Source organism: Ornithorhynchus anatinus, chromosome 2, assembly GCF_004115215.2.
Source record: "Ornithorhynchus anatinus isolate Pmale09 chromosome 2, mOrnAna1.pri.v4, whole genome shotgun sequence".
Taxonomy (NCBI): Eukaryota; Metazoa; Chordata; class Mammalia; order Monotremata; family Ornithorhynchidae; genus Ornithorhynchus; species Ornithorhynchus anatinus.
The window spans coordinates 162,028,020-162,051,391 of NC_041729.1; the positions used below are offsets into that span (position 1 = coordinate 162,028,020).

At 46.2% G+C, this 23,372-nt stretch overlaps 1 protein-coding gene across 1 annotated transcript in view; it reads left to right on the top strand.

The window, feature by feature from the left end:
• The window catches only part of ITPR2 (inositol 1,4,5-trisphosphate receptor type 2), a 428,831-nt gene that overhangs the window by 68,395 nt on the left and 337,064 nt on the right, over positions 1-23,372 (top strand). The window contains exon 3 of the mRNA XM_029057432.2: positions 16,815-16,930. Coding sequence (XP_028913265.1) covers positions 16,815-16,930 — 116 coding nt within the window. The remainder of the gene's footprint in view (positions 1-16,814; positions 16,931-23,372) is intronic.

Genomic DNA, 23,372 nt, shown 5'->3' on the forward strand with positions numbered 1-23,372 from the left:
GTTCAGAACCTCTAAAATGGCTAATTTTGGGACATCAGACTTTGAAGTGTTGAACACCAAAGTCTTTCATTATCATGTCTTTTCCTTGACTAGAGGTACAGAGGTGGTGAAAAATAATAAAGCAGGAAGAGTAAGGGGAAATTACATTACGAATACCCTCGCATCATCTCTTTAATTTGTATAGGCCACACAGTCATACCAGGAGACTGTGTGCATCCTTTCGGTTCACGTAAATACCAAAACAGCCACAAAACACTCATTTCACCTCAGGGGCGTCAAAATGGCCTCATATCCTACAGGTGGCTAATGTCTAATCAGCGGTTCGGAAGGGAAGATGTTTAGATGGCATTATCATTCGTTTCTAACTTCATTTTTCAGCTGTCTCATTTTGAAACGAATGAATCCATCGGATGGCATCGGGGCCGCCTCGTGAGGAAATAAAATCTTTTCAATATGAGCCATTCTTTCTTGCTCCATATTGGTCAGATGGCTGTGGCAGGCAGATTTTCCTGCTCGTCTGTCAGGATTCTGCAAGGTCGTCTTGCAAGGGGTTGTTATGGAGACATTTAATAACCATAGCATTTGTTAAACGCTTACTATGTGCCAGGCCCTGTACTAAGCGCTGGAGTGGATACAAGCAAATCAGGTTGGACGCAGTCCCTGTCTCAGATGGGGTTCATAGTCTCAATCCCCATTTTACAGATGAGGGAACTGAGGCACAGAGAAGTGAAGTGACTTGCCCAAGGTCACCCAGCAAACAAGTAGCAGAGACGGGATTGGAACTCACGACTCCCAGGTCTATGCTCTATCCTCTATGCATGACGTTTCTCACTTGAACAGCAGCGTGGCCTACTGGGTAGAGCACAGATCTGGGCATCAGAATGATCTGGGTTTTAATCCTGGCTCTGCCAATTGCCTGCTGTGTGACCTTGGGCAAGTCACTTGACTTTTGTAGGCCTCAGTGTCCTCACTGGTAAAATGGGGATCAAGACTGTGTCCAACCTGATTACCATGTATTTACCCCAGTGCTTAGAACAGTGCTTGGCCCTGTAAACAAATATCACTATTATTATTATTACCTGGGTTCTAATCCCAGCTCCACCACATGTCTGCTTCACTTCTTAACAGTTCTTAATAGTATTTGTTAAGCATTTACTCGGTACCAGGCACTGGTAGAGAAGCAGCGTGGCTCAGTGGAAAGAGCACGGGCTTTGGAGTCAGAGGTCATGAGTTCGAATCCCAGCTCTGCCACTTGTCAGCTGTGTGACTGTGGGCAAGTCACTTCACTTCCCTGTGCCTCAGTTCCCTCATCTGTAAAATGGGGATTAAGACTGTGAGCCCCACGTGGGACAACCTGATTCCCTTGTGTCCACCCCAGCGCTTAGAACAGTGCTTGGCACATAGTAAGCGCTTAACAAATACCAACATTATTAGATGAGGTAACTGAGGCACAGAGAAGTTAAGTGACTTGCCCACAGTCACACAGCTACCAAGTGTCAGATCCGGGATTTGAACCCGTGACTGCTGACTCCAAAGCCCATGCTCTTTCCACTGAGCCATGCTGCTTCTCTATTAATTAATTCATTCAATAGTATTTATTGAGGGCTTACTATGTGCAGAGCACTGTATTAAGCACTTGGAATATACAATTTGGCAATGGATAGAGACAATCCCTGCCCAATGACGGGCTCACGGTCTAATTGGGGGAGACGGACGGACAAAAACAAGACAACATAATCACGATAAATATAATCAAGGGGATGTACACCTCATTAACAAAATAAATAAGGTAATAAAAATATATATAAATGAGCACAGTGCTGAAGGGAGGGGAAGGGAGAGGGGAAGGAGGAGAAGGAGCGGGGGCTTAGCTGAGGGGAGGTGAAGGGGGGAAGAGGGAGGGAGCAGAGGGTGGAGGGGGAGCAGAGAGAAAAGGGGAAGCTCAGTCTGGGAAGGCCTCTTGGAGGAGGTGAGCTCTCAGTAGGGCTTTGAAGAGGGGAAGAGAGTTAGTTTGGCGGATGTGAGGAGGGAGGGGACTTCCAGGTCCGCGGGAGGACGTGGCCCAGGGGTCGACGGCGGGACAGGCGAGAACGGGGGACAGTGAGGAGGTGGGTGGCAGAGGAGTGGAGCGTGCGGGGTGGGCAGTAGAAAGAGAGAAGGTAGGTGAGGTAGGAAGGGGCAAGGGGATGGAGAGCCTTGAAGCCCAAGTGAATAGAGGACGCAGAAGGGAGAGCGAACTAGGGAAAAGAGGGCTTCGTGGAGATGTCACCTTAGTACTTTTTTGAAGGTGGAGAGACTGGTGATCTGGCAGATATGTAGGGGGAGGGAGTTCCAGGCTAAGGGGAGGACTTGGGAAAGGGGTCGGGGGCAAGATCGGGGCACAGTGAGGAAGCTGACGCTAGAGGAGTGGAGTGTGTGCGCTGGGCTGCAGAAGATCAGGGAAATAAGGTAGGAGAGGATGAGCTGATTGAGTGCTTTAAAGCCGTTGGCGAGGAGTTTCTGTTTGATGCGGAGGTGGGTGGGCGGCCACTGGAGGTTCTTGAGGAGTGGGGAAGCATAGACTGAGCGTTTCTGTGGAGAAGCAGCGTGGCTCAGTGGGAAGAGCATGGGCTTGGGAGTAAGCTCTTAACGAATACCATAATTAATTAATTACTGATCCGGGCAGCAGAGTGAAGTATGGACTGGAGTGGGGAAAGATAGGAGGCTGGGAGGTCAGCGAGGAGGCAGATACAGTGGTCAAGGTGGGCTAGGGTGAATGCTTGGATTAGCATGGAAGCAGTTTGGATGGAGAGGAATGGGCGGATTTTAGCAGTGTTGTGACAGGCATTAAACAATGTTGTGAAGGTTTGGAAGCAGCATAGCTTAGTGGAAAGAGCACGGGCTTGGGAGTCAGAGGTCATGGGTTCTAATCCTGGCTCTGCCACTTGTCAGCTGTGTGACTTTGGGCAACTTACTTGATGTCTCTAGGCCTCAGTTACGTCACCTGTAAAATGGGGATTAAGCCTGAGCCCCACGTGGGACAACCTGATTATCTTGTGTCTACCCCAGTGCTTAGAAAAGTGGTTGGGACATAGTAAGCACTTAACAAATACTATTGTTATTATTATTATTGTTACCAATAGGATTTGGTGACAGATCAAATATGTGGGTTGAATGAGAGAGAGGAGTCAAGGATAATGCCAAGGTTAGGGGTTTGTGAGACAGAAAGGATGGTGGTGTTGTCTACCGTGATGGGAAAGACAGGGGGATAGAGTTTGGGTGGGAAGATAAGGAGTTCCATTTTGGACATGTTTAATTTGAGGTGTCGGTGGGACATCCAGGTAGAGATGTCCTGAACACAGGAGGAAGTGTGAGGTTGCAGGGAAGGAGAGAGGTCTGGATTGGAGATGTGGGGTTGGGAATTAGTCCCATAGAGGTGGTATTGGAAGCCAGGGAGTGACTGAGTTCTCCAAGAGAGTGGGTGTAGATGGAGACTAGCCTTGTAGAAAATGTCTTCCGCAGCCTGATGGATGGTTCGTTCATGTTTCCTTTGGCCCTGCCCACATTTCAAATCCTCTCAAATTAGGCCGTCCAAGGGACCTTCATTGCTCAACTCATGATTGAACTGAACAGACTCTGGGTTGGAAGAGAACCGCCTCAGCCCCAGGGGAGACCAGCAGGCCCGCCCGCCGCCAGCTGCGGCCCAGCCTCTTCCAAGGTTCCCTCTCCCACCTTCCCTCCCTTATTTCCCCCTCCCTCTCTCCATCATTCCTCCTTTCCTCCCTCCCTCATTTCCCCCTCATTCCTCCCTCCCTCCACCATTCCTCCTTCCCTCCCTCCCTTCCTCCCTCTCTTCCTAATTTCCCCCTCTGTCCCTCCCTCATTCTTCCCTCCCTCCTTCCATCATTCCTTCTTCCCTCCTTCCCTCCTCATTCCTTCCTCCCTCCATCATTCCTCCTTCCCTTCCTCCATTCATTCATTTATTCATTCACTCAGTTGTATTGATTGAGTGCTTACTGTGTGCAGAACACTGTACTAAGCACTTGGGAAAGTACAATACAGCAATAAAGAGAGACGATCCCTGCCCACAACAAACTCACGGTCTTGGAAGGGGGGCGGCGTGGAGACAGACATCAGTACAAGTAAACAGACATCAATATAAATAAATAAAATGACAGATATGTACCTAAGTGCTGTGGGGTAGGGGCGGGGTGGTGGGGGAGGAGAAAAGGAAGCGAGTCAGGGTGACGCAGAAGGGAGTGGGAGATGGGGAAAAGTGGGGCTTAGTCTGGGAAGGCCTCTTGGAGGAGATGGGCCTTCAGTAAGGCTTTAAAGGGCTGAAGACTTTGAAGATCTCCTTCCCTCCCTCCCTCATTCCTCCCTCCCTCATTCCTCCCTTCCTCACTGCATTACTCTGTATTACTCTCCCAAGTGCTTAGTATAGTGCCCTGCACATATTATGCTGTAAGCTAGAGACCCCCCTGACTAAGCCCTCTTTTCCTGTCTTCCACTCCCTTTTGCACCTCCCTGACTTGCTCCCTTTATTCATCACTGCTCCCCCCCCCACCCCCTTATATCTGTATTTGTAACTTATTTATATTAATATCTGTCTCCTCCTCTTGAGTGTAAGCTTGTTGTGGGCAGGGAATGTGTCTGTCCTATTGTTCTGTTGTCCTCTACCCAAGCACTTAGTACAGTATTCATTCATTCATTCAATAGTATTTATTGAGCGCTTACTATGTGCAGAGCACTGTACTAAGCGCTTGGGATGAACAAGTCGGCAACAGATAGAGACAGTCCCTGCCGTTTGACGGGCTTACGGTCTAATCGGGGGAGACGGACAGACGAGAACAATGGCAATAAACAGAGTCAAGGGGAAGAACATCTCGTAAAAACAATGGCGACTAAATAGAATCAAGGCGATGTACAATTCATTAAAATAAATAGGGTAACGAAAATATATACAGTTGAGCGGACAAGTACAGTGCTGTGGGGATGGGAAGGGAGAGGTGGAGGAGCAGAGGGAAAAGGGGAAAATGAGGCTTTAGCTGCGGAGAGGTAAAGGGGGGACGGCAGAGGGAGTAGAGGGGGAAGAGGAGCTCAGTCTGGGAACGCCTCTTGGAGGAGGTGAGTTTTAAGTAGGGTTTTGAAGAGGGAAAGAGCATCAGTTTGGCGGAGGGGAGGAGGGAGGGCGTTCCAGGACTGCGGGAGGACGTGACCCGGGGGTCGACGGCGGGACGGGCGAGACCGAGGGACGGTGAGGAGGTGGGCGACGGAGGAGCGGAGCGTGCGGGGTGGGCGGTAGAAAGAGAGAAGGGAGGAGAGGTAGGAAGGGGCAAGGTGACGGAGAGCCTCGAAGCCTAGAGTGAGGAGTTTTTGTTTGGAGCGGAGGTCGATAGGCAACCACTGGAGTTGTTTAAGAAGGGGAGTGACATGCCCAGATCGTTTCTGCAGGAAGATGAGCCGGGCAGCGGAGTGAAGAATAGACTGGAGCGGGGCGAGAGTACTGCACACAGTAAATGCTCAATAAATATGATTGACTGACTGAGTGCACATATTATACTGTAAACTCCCTGGGGGCAGGGATCAAGTCTCCCAACTCTTTTGGACTCTCCCAAGTGCTTAGTACAGTGCCCTGCATACATTACATTGTAAACTCCTTGGGGTCAGGGATCTCGCTTAATAACTCTATTGTAATGTCTGTCTGTCTCCCCTGATTAGACTGTAAGCCCGTCAAAGGGCAGGGACTTTCTCTATGTTACCAATCTGTACATTCCAAGCGCTTAGTACAGTGCTCTGCACATAGTAAGGGCTCAATAAATACTATTGAATGAATGAATGAATGCCCAATCACTAGTATTTAGCACAGTGCTCCACACACATAGTAGACTGTAAGTTCCTTGAGGACAGGGATTTTGTCTACCAATTTAATTGTACTCTCCCAAATGCTCAGTAGAATACTCTGCACAGTGGAAGCACTAAATAAATACCACTGATTGATTGATTGATTGCTTGGTGGAAGGAAGTTACGATCCAAGGCAGGAGTTGTGAGCACAAATCACCAAACATGCAATGGGCAAAAGAGAATAGATAGAAATGCTAAAAAAAGTAACAGTTTAACTTAATAACCCAAAACATGGAGGTGGTATCTGAAAGGAAATAACATTATACTTATTGTCTTCTCCTTTTCCTCCTCCTCCACCTCCTTCTCCTCCTCATGTCCCCACAGTAAAAGACTTTGACTCATCCTCTTTCCACAGAGAAATAAAAACTTTCTTTAGTGTTTGAGCCAGACCTCAGAGATGACACACAGCTAAAATGCAACTTGTTTTTTATTTTATGGCATTTGTTAAGCACTTACTATGTGTTAGTCTCCCCCTCTAGACTGTAAGCTTGTTGTGGGCAGGGAATGTGTCCATTTGTTGTTATATTGTACTCTCCCAAGCGCTTAGTACAGTGCTCTGCACACAGTAAGCGCTCAATAAATACCACTGAATGAATAACGCAACCGCACTGACTCACATGGAATTCCAGAAAGTTGGCACACCTATTCCCAGAACTGGCCAAATTCCATAGAAGCAGCATGGTGGAGTGGGTAGAGGACGGTCCGGGGAGTAAGAAAGCCATGGGTTCTAATCCCAGCTTCACCACTTTTCTGCTGTGTGGCCTTGGGCAACTCTATTCACTTCTCTGGGCCTCAATTCCCTCATCTGTAAAATGGGGATTGAGACTGTGAGCCCCACGTGGGACAGGGGATGTGTCCAACCCAATTTGCTTGTATCCATCCCAGCGCTTAGTACAGTGCCTGGCACATGGTAAGTGCTTAACAAATACCACACAAATACCAGAGTAATCTCATGTGGGCAGGGACTGTGTCTGTTTATTCTTGGACTGTACTCTCCCAAGGACTTAGTCCAGTGCTCTTCACACAGTAAGTGCTCATTAAATACAATTGAATGATTGAATGAATTGATTTAGACACGTAAGGAGCGGATTCCCAGTGGCAGGATTAGACAGATCCTCCTCTTACCTCATTTCCTTGGTGTTTCCTTCTTCATTACTCCATCCTTCTATGAACTACTGAGCACCAATCATGTGCAGAAAGCTGTGCTAAGGGCTCCCGAGAGTAGAGTTAAAAACCCAATCCCTCCCTTCAAAGAGCTTTTATTCTAGTGAGGAAGATTGACACATTTCAGCTAGAGGAAATATGGATGGGAAGGAGAGACTGGAAAGACAGCATAGCCTAGTGGATAGAGCACGGGTCTGGGAGTCAGGAGGACCTGGGTTCTAATCCTGGTTCTGCCACTTGTCGGCTGTGTGACCTTGGGCCAGTCACTTCACTTTTCTGGGCCTCAGTTACTTCATCTGTGAAATGGGGATTAAGACTGTGGGCTAGACCCATGTAGGCCAGGGACTGTGTCTAATCTGATTAGCGCATATCTACTCCAGCACTTAATATAGTGCCTGGCACATAGTAAGCGCTTCAAAAATACCATTAAAAGAAACAAAACAAAAAAAAGCATATTTTAGGGAAGCAGCGTGGCTTAGAAATTGCACAGGCCTGGGAGTCAGAGGAAGTGGGTTCTGATCCCATCTCTGCCACTTGTCTGCTGTGTGACCTTGGGCAAGTCACTTCACTTCTCTGAACCTCAGTTACCTAATCTATAAAATGGTGATTGAGACTGTAAGCCCCATGCAGGACAGGAACTGTGTCCAACCCAATTTGCTTGTATCCACCCCAGCGCTTAGTACAGTGCTTGGCACATAATAAGTCCTTAACAAATACCACAATTGTCAGCCCAAGGTGGGACAACCCGATTAGCTCGTATCTACCCCAGTGCTTAGAACAGTGCTTGGCAAATAATAAGTGCTCAACAAATGCCATTATGTTATTATTATTAGAAGTAGTAAATTAATTATTTTTTTTATTTTTGGGGTTCTCTAGTTGCTTTTGGTTTTATGTGGGTCACTGTAGGGGGCTCGCCAGTTGGGTTCTTTGACTTTTGCCCATACGTGCCAGCCAAGTCATTTATTTGTTCAATTCTTTCATTCAGTCATATTTATTGAGCACTTACTGGGACCAGAGCACTGGACTAAGTGCTTGGTAGAGTACAATCCAAGAATAAAGAGACACATTCCCCGCCCACAACGAGCTTACAGTCTAGAGGTGGGCAGCGGGGAGGCAGCCGTTAATAGAAATAAATTCAAGATTGAAGTCAAATCAAGATTCAAATTTAAATGAATTCAAGTCCAGATTCAGGAAGTATTTCCTGTAGCAATGAGTGTTCCCATGTGTCCTCTCTCCATAAACCAGACTGTTCTTAGTGGTGGGAGAGCAAAATCTCATACCGATTCTCTCCTTGTGGCTTTAAAGCCTGAAAAGTGCCAGAGTGATGATCGTCAAACCCTTTTGATTAAAGAGCCACTGCACGATCTCGGCACTTAGGTAAATACTCTATGCCTCATCTGAAAAATCAGTCAATCAATGGTATTTATTGATCACTTACAATGTGCAGAGCACTGTATAGAGTACACTGTACTATGTGCAGAGCGCTTGAGAGAGTAGAATACCATTCATTCATTCATTGTCATATTTTTTGAGCGCTTACTTTGTGCAGAGCACTGTACTAGGCAATTGGAAAGTACAATTTGGCAACAAATAGAGACAATCCCTACCCACCGGGCTCACAGTCTAGAAGGGGGGAGACAGACAACGAAACAAAACCACACAAGTGGACAGGCACAATTGCATCAGCGTAAATACCACAGAATTAATAGACACTTTCCCTTACAGTCTTGAGGGGTGGCAGATATTAATATGAATAAATATTTTGTAATATAAAATTTAAAGATATGTATTTAAGTGCTGTGAGGTTGGGGGTGGGGTGACTATCAAACGTCCAAAGGTCACAGATCCAGCAGGTGCATGGATGTCGCAGAAGGGAGAGGGAGCTGGGAAAAAGAGGCTTCACTGGGGAAGGTCTCTTGGTAGAGATGTGACCTTAATAATGCTCTGGAGGTGGAGAGATTCATTCAGTCATATTTAATGAGCGCTTACTGTGTGCGGAGCACTGTGCTAAGTGCTTATAATGATGGTATTTGTTAAGCACTTACTATGTGCCAAGCACTGTTCTAAATGCTGGGGTAGATACAAGGTCATCAGGTTGTCCCACTTGGGGCTTACAGTCTTAAACCCATTTTTACGGTGAGGTAACCGAGGCACAGAGAAATGAAGTGGCTTGCCCAAGGTCACACAGCAGACAAGTGGCAGAGCTGGAATTAGAACCCACGTCCTCTGATTCCCAAGCCCGGGCTCTTTCCACTAAACCACGAGATGGGGATTAAGACTGTGAACCCAATGTGGGAGATGGACTACATCCAACCTGATTACCTTTTATTCATTCCTTCAATTGTATTTATTGAGCTCTTACTGTGTGCAGAGCACTGTACTAATCACTTACCTACCCCAGTGTTTAGTAAAGTGCCTGGCACATAGTAAGCACTTAACAGGCACTGTAAAAAGAAGTTCTTATACTCTTACTATTTCTCCTATCTAATCTATTTTAATCTCCATCTCCCCCTGTGGATTGTAGGATTCTGAGGGGAAGAGATTGTGTCTTCCATCTCTGTTGTACTGTATTTTCCCAAGCGCTTAGTGCAGTTCTCTGCACATAGTAAGTGCTCAGTAAATACCACTGATTGATTGACTCAGTAGTCTGCCTATGTAAAACAGCTTGGCTCAGTGGAAAGAGCACGGGCTTGGGAGTCAGAGGTCATGGGTACGAATGCCGGCTCTGCCACTTGTCAGCTGTGACTGAGGGCAAGTCACTTAACTTCTCTGGGTCTCAGTTACCTCATCTGTAAAATGGGGATTAAGACTCTGAGCCTCACATGGGACAACCTGATTACCCTGTATCTACCCCGCTGCTTAGAACAGTGCTCTGCACATAGTAGACACTTAAATACCAATATTATTATTATTATTATTGTTAAAACATTGAGAACACTTCCAGAGAAAGGATTCTTGAAGAAGAATGTTCAGCTTGTTTTCTTAATGTAGAACTGGGGAAGGAAAATGAGGCATTTTGAGAATGATACTTTCAGAACTGGATTGTAATCTGGCCTTTGAGTTGACTGAGCTGCTTTTTTAATTTAATGGTACTTGTTAAGCACTTACTATGGGCCAGGCACTGTACGAAAATGCTAGAGTAGATGCAAGGTGATCAGGTTGGACACAGTCCCCATCCCACATGGGGCTCACAGTCTTAATTCCCATTTTACAGAGGAGGTAACCGAGGTCCAGAGAAGCGAAGTGACTTGCCCGCAGTCACACAGCAGGCAAGTGGTGGAGCCAGGACTAGAACCCAGGTTCTTCTGATTCCCAGGCCCGGGCTCTCGCCACTAGACCACTCTGCTTCCTGTTGAGCCTGCCCGCCTTGTAGTAGTTTCGCGGCAGTCATCCTGGCCCTGGCGGGAAGAACGGAGATTAGAACCCAGGGCTCCCAATCCCCAGGGCCGGGCTCTGGCCCCCCACCCCCAGATCCCCGGCAGCAACTGCACCCAGATCTTCCAGTTTCCAAAACATCGGAAGGTAACCCCGGTGTGTTTATAAACACAAACGAAACCATAACAGCCCCATAATATCACACCTTGTGGCGGCATGAAAATCACTTCATTTCAGTGTTGCTCAAGTTAAAAAAAAATCCTAATGGCAAATATTGATATCGCCTTGTTATGGCAACGGGAAAACCCAACCTGAGGCCCAGCACATACATTCTTAGCCTTGGGAACTCCTTAAAGTCGACTGTGAAATATGCACCAGGCACCAAACACGCACAGTGTTTGTACAGCATCCTTTTTCTGAGATCAAAGTACGTCCAATCTCACCGATGGCTCCGGGGCAAGCATGAACTCCCTTTAAGGCTTTTCTTTGGAGAGATAATTCCCGAACTTAAAAGTGGTGAAAAGTCGTGCCACAGCGGAGAGAGCTGGCTCCTTCTGAGGAATTTACGTCCTGAGGCCTCTGCTGGCTTGTTGTGAGCAGAGAATGTGTCTACCAACTGTGTAAGAATAATAATACCAACATTCATAGTATTTGTTAAGTGCTCACTATGTGCCAGGCACTGTATTAAGCGCTAGGGTGAATCCAAGCAAATTGGGTTAGGTACAGTCCCTGTTCCAGGAGGGGCTCACATCTCAATCCCTGCTTTAAAGATGAGGTAACTGAGGCCCAGAGAAGTGATGTGACTTGCCCAAGGTCACACAACAGACAAATGGTGGAGACAGGATTAGAATCCATGACCTTCTGACTCCCAGTCCCCTGCTCTATCGACTACGCCGAGCTACTTCTGAAAAAATGCAAGATTACGATGGCAGTGGTGATAGTCTAACCCCTGCCCCTGAAGAGGCTAGAGCCTTAATCCAGTACCTTAGACCACTCAGCCACTCTACCTGGTCCTCTGTCCCCTGCCAAACGCTTAGTACGGTGTTCTGCATACAGTAAGCGCTCAGTAAACTAGGCCGTAAGCTTAATAAACTAAACCCTAAGCTCAATAAGCTTGACTGTAAGCTTGTTGTGGGCAGGGAATGTGTCTGTTTATTGTGGTATTGTACTCTCCCAAGTGCGTAATATGGTGCTCTGCACACACGGTAGGCGCTCAATAAATACGATTGAATGAATAAATGAATGAAATACCACAGATTGATTGCTGCCTATGTTAGCAAACTTTTTCTCAGGATTTTTTTTTTGTGATATTTGTGAAGCACTTACTATGTACTATGCATTGTACTATGTGTTGGTGTGCTTATCAGCTTGGACACTGTCCAGGTCCCAGATGGGGCTCACACTCTTCATCCCCATTTTGTAGGTAAGGTAAGGGAAGCACAAAGTAAAGTGATTGGCCCAAGTTCACATATAACTATATATATCTGTAATTTCTTTCTTTTTCTTGCTTTCTTTCTCTCTCTCTCTTTTTCTCTTTCTCTCTCTCTTTCTCTTTCTCACTCTCTCTCTCCCCCCCTCCCCCTCTCTTCCCCCTTTCTTTTTCTTCCTCTTTCTTTCTTTCTTTCTTTCTTTCTTTCTTTCTTTCTTTCTTTCTTTCTTTCTTTCTTTCTTTCTGTCTGTCTGTCTGTCTGTCTGTCTGTCTGTCTGTCTGTCTGTCTGTCTTTCTGTCTTTTCTGTCTTTTCTGTCTTTTCTGTCTTTCTTTCCTGTCTTTCTGTCTTTCTGTCTTTTTCCTTTTCTCTCTCTCTCTTCCCTTCCTTCCCTTCCTTCCTTCTTCCTTTCTATTAATGTTTGTCTCCTCCTCTAGACTGTGAGCTCACCGTGGGCAGGGAATGTTTCTGTTGTTGTATTGTACTTTCCCAAGCACTTAGTACAGAGCTTTGCACACTGTAAGTGCTCAATAATTACGATTGAATCAATGAATGACCCAGGTTCTTTGGACTCTCAGGTCCAGGCTGTAGCCAGTCAGTCATTCATTCATTCATTCATTCATTCATTCATTCATTCATTCATTCATTCATTCAATCATATTTATTAAGCGCTTACTGTGTTCAGAGCACTGTACTAAGCACTTGGGAAAACTCAATCTAACAATAAAGTGACAATCGACGCCTGCAACGAGCTCACAAGTCAGACAGTCAATCGTATTTATTGAGCATGTACCGTATGCAGAGCACTGTGCTGAGCACTTGGAAGAGTCTAATAGAACAATACAACAGACACATTCCCTGCCCCCAACGAGCTGACCATTAGAGGGGAAGAGGCGAGGTTCCTTCCGAATCCTGGAAGCGTTGTTCGTGGAAACAGGAAGTTGGCAAGGGGAGCCCAGCGGAAGGACCTGAGGGAATCACGGGGGCTGGTGGGCAGACCGGCAGCCCCCCCATCCCACGGCCTCCCTTAGCACTCGCCATCCCACTCATTCAGAACAGTGGTCCTCACAGTCGGTGCTCAATAAACTCAACTCGCCTGCCTCGCCGCCAACCTCTCGCCTACATCCTTCCAAGCGCTTAGTACAGTGCTCCACACATAGTAAGCGCTCAATAAATGTGATTGAATGAATGAATGAATGAATCCTGCCTCTGTCCTGAAGTGCCCTCCCTCCTCATATCTGACAATGACTCTCCCCTCCTTCAAAGCCTTAGTGAAGGCCCATCTCCTCCAAGAAGGTTTCCCTGACTAAGCCCTAATTTTCTCTTCTCCTACTCCCTTCTACGTCGTCTTAACCCGGTCCTTTTATTCATCTGTAGTTTATTTCTATCAATGTCTCCCTCTCCCTCATTCTGAGCAAGGAATGTATCAATTATATTGTTCTATTGTTCTCTCCCAAGTGCTTAGTACAGTGCTCTGTACACAGGAAGCATTCAATATATGACTGATTGACTAATTCCCAGATCCGGACTCATTCCACTAGCCACAGTGTTCATCCCTTATTCATTCCCCGTCCATCTTTTTGAACCGTTTTTCCTCTTTCCAGTAAACAGCTCTGTATGTAAAATTGTTCTGCGTGCCCTCTAGACAGTAAACAGTTCTGTATCTAAAACTGTTACCTCTAGGCTATAAACTCACTGTGGTCAGGGAATATGTCGGTTTATTGTTCCGTTATCTCTCCCAAGGTCTGAGTCGGGGGTGGGTTGCTCTGCACACAGTACGCACTCAGTAAATATGACTGAGAAGCAGCGTGGCTCAGTGGAAAGAGCCCGGGCTTGGGAGTCAGAGGTCATGGGTTCGAATCCCGGATCTGCCACTTGTCAGCTGTGTGACTGTGGGCAAGTCACTTCACTTCTCTGGGCCTCAGCTCCCTCATCTGTAAAATGGGGATTAACTGTGAGCCTCAGGTGGGACAACCTGATTACCCTGTATCTTCCCCAGCACTTAGAACAGTGCTCTGCACATAGTAAGCGCTTAACAAATACCAACATTATTATTCTCTGTGCCTCAGTTCCCCCATCTGGAAAATGGTCATTAAGACTGTAAGCTCCTCATAGGACAATCTGATTACCTTGTATCTACCTCAGCACTTAGAACAGTGCTTGGCACAGTAAACCCTTAACAAAAACCATCATTATTATTTTTATTATTGTTATGACCGAATGAATGACTATCCGTCTCCCCCTTGAGCACATGAACATGTCGAGGGCAGAATTGGAGGGTCGATGTCATTTGCCGTATTGTACTTTTCAGGCGCTTAGTAAGGTGCTCTGTGCACAGTAAGCGCTCAATAAATAGGATTGAGGGAATGAATGAATGAATTAGCTTCTATTATGGTCTCCCAAGTGCTCAGTAAATACTACCTCCGTATTCTGCCGCCCCCAGGGGCTATCGAACATCAATCGAGATGACAAAGAGGAAGAAAGGAATCAATCAATTCGTTCATTCAGTCGATGGTACTTATAGAGCGCTTACTGTGTGCAGAGCACTATACTAAGTGCTTGGGAAAGGACAGTGCAATGGAATTAGCAGATGGGTTCCCTGCCCATAATGAGCCTAAAGCGAGAGGCGAAGACAGCCCATAAAGAAGGCCTCACTGAAGCACAGGTTTTTGATTTTTTTTTGGCACTTTGTGGAACACAGCTGCCTCTATCCACTAGGCAACACTGCTTCTGTACATTCACAGTATTTCTAAAGTCTGCCCCTTTCCACCCATGCGGGTTGGGTACTCTGTCCTTCCTGGTTAACTTGTACCACCCCAGCACTTAGAGCAGTGCTTGGAACATAGTAAGCATTTATTATTATTATATTAGAGAAGCAGCATGGCTCAGTAGAAAGAGCCCAGGCTTGGGAGTCAGAGGTCACGGGTTCGAATCCCGCTCGGCCACTTGTCAGCTGTGTGACTTTGGGCAAGTCACTTAACTTCTCTGTGCTTCAGTTATCTCATCTGTAAAATGGGGATTAACTGTGAGCCCCGAGGGGGACAACCTGATTACCCTGTATCCACCCCAGTGTTTAGAACAGTGCTCTACACATAGTAAGTGCTTAACAAATACCAACATTATTATTATTATTATAATTATTATTAAGTGCCATCACGTCATTCCGATTCATAACGACTCCACGGATATACTTTCTCCAGAACGTCCTGTCCTCTGCCATAATCTGCAACCTTTCTAACGGTTCTTCCGTATTGGTGTTATGGTCTCTGTCCATCTAGCTGCCGGTCTGCTTCTTCCACCTTTTCCCTGGACTATTCCTAGCATTAGTGTCTTCTCCAGAGAATCAGTCTTTCTGATTTTGTGTCCAAAATATGCTCATCTAAGTTAAGTCATTTGGCCTTCCAAAGACCACATTTGTTTAATTTCCTCCAAAATCCATATGTTTGTTTTTCTGGCATTCCATGGCATTCGCAGAAGCCTTCTCCAACACCACATTTCAAATGATTTGATGTTTATTCATTCAGTCATATTTATTGAGCGCTTACTGTGTGCAGAGCACTGTACTAAGTGCTCGGAAAGTACAATTCAGCTATAGAGACAATCCCTGCCCACAACCCTATTTATTTTGTTAATGAGATGTACATCCCCTTGATTCTATTTATTGCTATTGTTTTTGTCTGTCTCCCCCGATTAGACTGTAAGCCCATCAGTAGGCAGGGATGGTCTCTATCTTTTGCCGAATTGTACATTCCAAGCACTTAGTACAGTGCTCTGCGCATAGTAAGTGCTCAATCAATACTATTGAATGAATGAACTGGCTTACAGTCTAGTTTAACAAGTACAGTAATAATAGTATTATTATTATATTATCCAAACTGCTATCCCACTGATCCAAACACTAATTTCCTGTCTCATTCACCTCCCTTCCTCCTGTCTCTCCCCATTCCAGTCCTTCCTTCACTCTGCTGTCCAGATCATTTTTCTACAGGAAAATTCAGTCCATGTTTCCCCACTCCTCATTCCTTCCCCTGCATATATGCCAGACTATGACTCTGCCCACCTTCAAGACCTTCCTAAAATCTATTCCAAGAGACTTCCCGGTCTAAGCCCTCATTTCCTGGACTCGCTCTCTTTTCCCTGTTGCCCAAGCCTTTGTATCTGTACCCTTTAAGCACTTGATGTTCATCCCACCCTTAGCCTCACAACACTCAGGCCCATATCAGAAAGGAGCATTCAATCATTCAGTCATATTTATTGAGTGCTTACTGTGTGCAGAACACTGAATTAATAATAATAATGTTGGTATTTGTTAAGCGCTTACTATGTGCAGAGTACTGTTCTAAGCGCTTGGGTAGATATAGGGTAATCAGGTTGTCCTACGTGAGGCTCACAGTTAATCCCCATTTTACAGATGAGGTAACTGAGGCACAGAGAAGTGAAGTGACTTGCCCACCGTCACACAGCTGACAAGTGGCAGAACCGGAAGTCGAACCCATGACCTCTGACTCCGAAGCCCAGGTTCTTTCCACTGAGCCACGCTGCTTCACTTGGGAGAGTGCAGCAGAACAATAAACAGACACATTCCCTATCCACAATAAACTTATAGTCGAGAGGATGAGCTTACAGTCTAGGGAGCAGTGTGGCCTAGTGGCTAGCTTATGGGCCTGGGAGTCAGGAGGACCTGGGTTCTAATCCCACCTCTCCCACTTGTCTGTTGTGTGATCTTGAGCAAGTTAGTTCACTTCTCTGTGCTTCACTTAACTCATCTGTAAAATGGAGATTAAGGCAGTTAAACCCTGTGTGGAACAGGGAGGGACCGTGTCCAACCCGATTATCTTGTATCCACCCCGTACAGTGGTGCTTAGTACAGTGCCTGGCACAGAGTAAGTGCTTAACACGTCATTAAAGGAAAAACCAAAAAAACCCCTCTTTCCATTGAAATGTTTCTTTACGTTCTTTGCAGACTGCCTTTTCAAAGTGTGCCCCATGAACCGATATTCAGCCCAGAAACAGTACTGGAAAGCCAAACAAGCCAAGCAGGGCAACCACACGGAAGCGGCTTTGCTCAAGAAACTGCAGGTAAGGCCAGCAGGATGGAAATCCCGCCCGATTCCACAGTTGGGGACTCTTTGACTCATTTCCAGGAAGCCAAGTCTGAAACCCTCATCCGAAGGTGACCGGGGTTCTGAAATCTCCACCTAAGCAGAAGGAACGACCTTAGGAAGGAAGGGGAATTTAGTTTGGAAGAGCTTTCATTTTGCAGATATAGCAGGGTGTGTGTAATGTCCTCAGGGCCCAGGGCATGCCGGGCCTTGTCAGCCCCCTAATTGAGGTGTGGCAAACCAGCCAGAGCAAACTGTCAGGATTCAACAGAGAACCAGTTCCCGAATCTTTTCTGGAGGTCGAAGACAAATTCATTTTGATGTGAGAATTTTTTTTATGCTCTTTGTTAAGGGCTCACTATGGGCCAGGCCCTGTTTGAAGCACTGGGGTAAATTCAAGGTAATCAGGGTGGACCCAGTCCCTTTCTCACATGGGGCTCACAGACTCGATCCCCATTTTTCAGATGAGGAAATTGAGGCATAGAGAATCGAAGTGGCTTGCCGAGGGTCGCACAGCAGATAAGTGGCGGAGCCAGGACTAGAACCCAGGTCCTTCTGACACCCAGGCCCGTGCTCTATCCATTTGGCCATGCTGCTTCTTTATTTGCCCATTCCCACTACACTTACCTATTTATAAAACAAAATGAATAATTTTAAGGCAGTTTGCATGATCTCGGAGAAGATAATAATAATGTTGGTATTTGTTAAGCGCTTACTATGTGCGGAGCACTGTTCTAAGCGTTGGGGGAGACACAGGGGAATCAGGTTGTCCCTCGTGGGGCTCACAGTCTTATTCCCCATTTTACAGATGAGGTAACTGAGGCACAGAGAAATTAAGTGACCTGCCCACAGTCACACAGCTGACAAGTGGCAGAGCTGGGATTCGAACCCATGACCTCTGACTTCAAAGCCCGGGCTCTTTCCACTGAGCCACGCTGCTTCTCAAGAAGATGGTGACTTGATGCCGGGAGATTTAAGACCCTCATTTTATGAAGTTTTCCAAATTTATGCAAACCTTATAATATCAGTACCAGTAAATAAGAATGAGTACTGAAGTTTTAGGCACTTCCCAAATTGAAAAAAAGTCTTGATATTAGAAATACATCTGCCCATCTGATATGTTGACAAAGCATCCTGGGAAGTTATGACCTTTCTTACATTCTTGACAAGAAGTTTTCTAAGCTTCACTTCATTTTCCCGTGTCTCCATTTCCTCATCTGTTAAATGGAAATTCAACATCTGTTCTCTCTCCTACTTAGACTGTGAACTCCATGTGGGACCTGATTACCCTTTGTTAACCCCAGTGCTTATAGCAGTGTTTAGCCCACAATGCAAGCTGAATAAGTACAGCACTTGTTACTTTTATTTTTCTTTTGCATTTTGGCAGTTATCTGTACTAGAGGTATTTAATAATAATAATGATAATAATAATGATGGTATTTGTTAAGCACTTACTATGTGCCAAGCAGTATTCTAGGTGCTGGGGGTGGATACAAGGTGATCAGGTTGTCCCACGTGGGGCTCACAGTCTTAATCCCATTTGAGGGAACTGAGGCACAGAGAAGTGACTTGCCTAAAGTCACACAGCTGACAAGCGGCAGAGCCGGGATTAGAATCCATGACCTCTGACTTCCAAGCCCGGGCCCTTTCCACTGAGCCACAATGCTTCTCATGTTATTTCCATGCAAGTTAATGTTTTTCATGTTTTATGCAAGTTAATGTTTTACATTCATTCAGTTGTATTTACTGAGCACTTACTGTGTGCAGAGCACTGTTCTACACTACACTACAACAATAAACAGACACATTCCTCGCCTACAATGAGCTTACAGTCTAAAGGTGGGGAGACAGACGTGAGTATAAATAAATAAAATGACAGACATGTACATAAGTGCTGTGGGGCTGGGCAGGGCAAAGGGAACAAGTCAGGGCAATGCAGAAGGGAGTGGGAGATTGGTGGGGTGTAGTCTGGGAAGGTCTGTGTGCAGCTCACTGTACTAAGCGCTTGGGAAAGTGCAGGGTAACAGAGTTGGTAGATTCGCTCCCTGCCCACAGTGAGTTTACTAAGAAAATCTGAAATAGGCATTGCATTTTCTATCACTCAATCATTCAGTGATATTCATTGAGCACTTACCATGAACAGAGCACTGTCCTAAGCGTTTGGGGGAGTCCAACACAATAGAGTTGGTGGACACATTTCCTCAGTAATTTTGATTGGCTATAACTGCAAGAGCAAATATATTTTTCGAGTGGCTGTTCTGGGGCTTGAAACCATTTCATTCATTCATTCATTCAATAGTATTTATTGAGCACTTACTATGTGCAGAGCACTGTACTAAGTGCTTGGAATATACAATTCGGCAACAGATAGAGACAACCCCTGCCCATTGACGGGCTCACAGTCTAATCGGGGGAGATAGACAAAAACAATAGCAATAAATAGAATCAAGGGGATGTACATCTCATTAACAAAATAAATAGGGTGATATAAATAGGGTCCTTCTGATTCCCAAGCTCCAGCCTCTAGCCAGTATTATAATGTACTTTCCAAGTGCTTAGTGAAGGGCCCTGCACATAGGAAGTGCTCAGTAAATATTATTAAATGATAACATCACAAGGACATAGATAAGTCTGGTTCATTTACTGAGCACTTACTGTGTGCAGAGCACTGTACTAAGCACTTAATAATAATGGAATTTGTTAAGCGTTTACTATGTGCCAAGCACTGTTCTAAGCACTGGAGTAGATACAAGATAATCAGGTTGTCCCACATGGGGTTCACAGCCTTAATCCCCATTTTATAGATGAGGTAACTGAGGCACAGAGAAGTTAAGTGATTTACCCAAAGTCTCTCAGCTGTTAAGTGGCAGAGCCTGGATTAGAACCCATGACTCCCAAACCCGGGCTTTTTCCACTAAGCCACACTACTCCTCTAGTTGACACCAGGGACAAAAAACACAAACATAAGAGCACGGAAAATCTTAGAGTCCAGACAGTAGAGACACCTTATGGTCTTACAATGCCTGAGGTTGAATATCCTGGTAAGTGAGGCTGGAATATTTTTCAACTCAACCTCTAATAATAATAATAATAATAATAATAATAATAATATTGGTGTTTGTTAAGCTCTCACTATGTGCCAAGCACTGTTCTAAGCGCTGGGGTAGATACCAGGTAATCAGGTTGTCCCACGTAGGGCTCACAGGCTTCATCCCCATTTTACAGATGAGGAAACTGAGGCACAGAGCAGTTAAGTGACTTGCCCAAGGTCACACGACTGACAAGCGGTGGAGCCGGCAGGATTCGAACCCACGACCTCTGACTCCAAGCTCGTGCTTTTTCCACTGAGCCGCGCTACTTCTCATCTCCTCTAGACTGTAAGCCCGTTGTGGGCAGGGAATGTGTCATTCTTTTGTTGTATTGGACACACGCAAAAGCTCAGTACAGTGCTCTGCACACAGTAAACACTCAACAAATACGACTGATCGATAGATTGAACTAATCCAGAAAAGGTCATGGAGCAGATAAGTTTTTAGTTGTAATAACGGTTATGATATTTATTATGCACTTATGTGCCAAGAACTGTGACATGCACTGAGGTAAGCGCTGGGGTAGATACCAGATGACGAGGTCTGACAAAGTCAGTACTCTAGATTGTAAACTTGTGGTGGGCAGGGAATGTGTATGTTCTGTTGTCCTCTCCCCAGGTCTTATTATACTGCTCTGTACCCAGTAAGCGCTCAATAAGTATGATAGATTGATTGATTGATTGAAATGTGTCCAACCCAATTTGCTTGTATTCATTCATTCAATCCTATTTCATTCAACTGTATTTAGTGAGCGCTTACTGGGTGCAGAACACTGTGCTAAGCACTTGGGAAGTACAATTCGGCAAGAGATAGAGGCAATCCCTACCCAACAACGGGCTCACAGTTTAGAGGGAGAGACAGCAAAACAAAACAAGTAGACAGGCATCAATGACATCAAAATAGATAAATAGAACCATAGATCATTAATAAAATCAGTAGAGCAAAAAATATGTACATATATACAAGTGCTGTGGGGAGGGGAAGGAGGTAGAGCAGAGGGAGGGAATGAGGGAATGGGGAGGAGAGGGAGAGGGAAAGGGAGGGCTCAGTCTGGGAAGGCCTCTTGGAGGAGGTGAGCTCTCAGTAGGGCTTTGAAGAAGGGAAGAGAGTGAGTTTGGTGGAGGTGAGGAGGGAGGGCGTTCCGGGACCGCGGGAGGACGTGGGCCAGGGGTCGACGGCGGGATAGGCGTGAATGGGGGACGGTGAGGAGGTGGGCGGCAGAGGAGCGGAGCGTGCGGGGTGGGCGGTAGAAAGAGAGAAGGGAGGAGAGGTAGAAGGGGGCGAGGGGATGGACAGCCTCGGAGCCTAGAGTGAGAAGTTTTTGTTTTGTGTGAAGGTTGATAGGCAACCACTGGAGGTTTTTGAGGAGGGGAATGACATGCCCAGAGCGTTTCTTTAGAAAGATAATTCGGGCAGTGGAGTGAAGTATAGACTGAAGCGGGGAGAGACGGGAGGATGGGGGATCAGAGAGGAGGCTGATGCAGTCATCCAGTCAGGATATTATGAGAAATCGTACCAGCAAGGTAGCAGTTTGGGTGGAGAGGAAAGGGCAGTTCGTGGCAATGTTGTAAAGGTGAGACGGGCAGGTTTTAGTGACGGATTGGATGTGTGGGGTGAATGAGAGAGCGGAGTCAAGGATGACACCGAGGTCGCGGGCCTGTGAGACGGGAAGGATGGTATTTGTTGAGTGTTTACTGTGTGCAGAGCACTGTACTGAGCTTTAGGGAGCGTCCCGGCCTGTGAGATGGGAAGGATGGTCATGCCATCCACAGCGACGGGGAAGTCAGGGAGAGGTCAGGGCTTGGGAGGGAAGATAAGGAGCTCAGTCTTGGACATGTTGAGTTTTAGGTGGCCGGCAGACCTCCAGGTGGAGACGTCCTGGAGGCAGGAGGAGATACGAGCCTGGAGGGAGGGGGAGAGAACAGGGGAGGAGATGGAGACTTGGGTTTCATCCGCTTAGAGACGATAGTTGAAGCCTTGGGAGCAAATGAGTTCACCGAGGGAGTGAGTCTAGATGGAGAACTGAAGGGGACCAAGAACTGCACCTTGAGGTAGTAAGCGCTCAATAAATACTATTGAATGAATGAATGAATGAATGAATATCCGACAGAGAATGCCTCTCCCCACCTTCAAAGCCGTATTGTACATTCCAAGCGCTTAGTACAGTGCCCTGCACATAGTAAGCGCTCAATAAATACTATTGAATGAATGAATGAACCCCTACAGTTAGGGAATGGGAGGGGGAGGAGAAGCCCGCAAAGGAGACCGAGAATGAATGTACCCACCCCAGGGCTTAGTACAGTGCCTGGCATATAGTAAGCACTTAACAAATACCATAATTATTATTATTATTATTGTTGTTAAATAATCCGGGAAGGGTTCATGGAGCAGATATTTTTAGTTGTAATGATAACGGTTATGGTATTTATTATGCACTTCTGTGCTAAGAACTGTTGACATGAACTGTGGTAAATGCGTGGCTCAATGGAAAGAGCCCAGGCTTGGGAGTCAGACGTCATGGGTTCGAATACCAGCTCTGCCACTTGTCAGCTGTGTGACTTTGGGCAAGTCACTTAACTTCTCTGTGCCTCAATTCCCTCATCTTTAAAATGGGGATTAAGATTGTGAGCCTCACGTGGGACAATCTGATTACCCTGTATCTACCCCAGCGCTTAGAATAGTGCTCTGCACATAGTAAGCGCTTAACAAATACCAACATTATTATTATTATACAAGTTGATGAAACCGGCACAGTCCCTGTCCCACTTGGAGCTCACAGTCTTAGCAGGAAGGAGAACAGGTTTTGACTCCTCATTTTACAGGTGAGGAAGCAGGCCTAGAGAAGTGGAGTGACTTGCCCAAGGTCATGCATCAGGCAAATGATGGGTCCCAGTTTGTTTCAGGCAAAGGATAAGGTTGGCAGAAGATGGATGAAGTAGTTTCTGTCTGAGGGAAAGATATCTACAGAGATCTGAAGGAGACACCGTAGAGAGCGGCAGCGTGGGTGAGCGGAAATGCCTCGGATCTGGGAGTCAGGAGACTGAGACTCCAATAGCCGATGTGCTCCGTGTCTGCTGTGTGACCTTGGACAAGTCACTGAACCTCTCTGGGCCTCAGTTTGCTTATCGGTAAAATGGGGATTGATCCCTGACCTCCCTACCACTTAGACTGCAAACCTCACGTGGGATGGGAACTGGGTCAGATCTGATTATCTTGTACCTACCCCGGGGCTTCGCTCGAGACATTCTGGGGAAAAGGCAGAAACGGGGGATGAGGTTGGAAATTATAACTGGCCAGACATTTTGGTACAAGAACACGCCACTCGATATG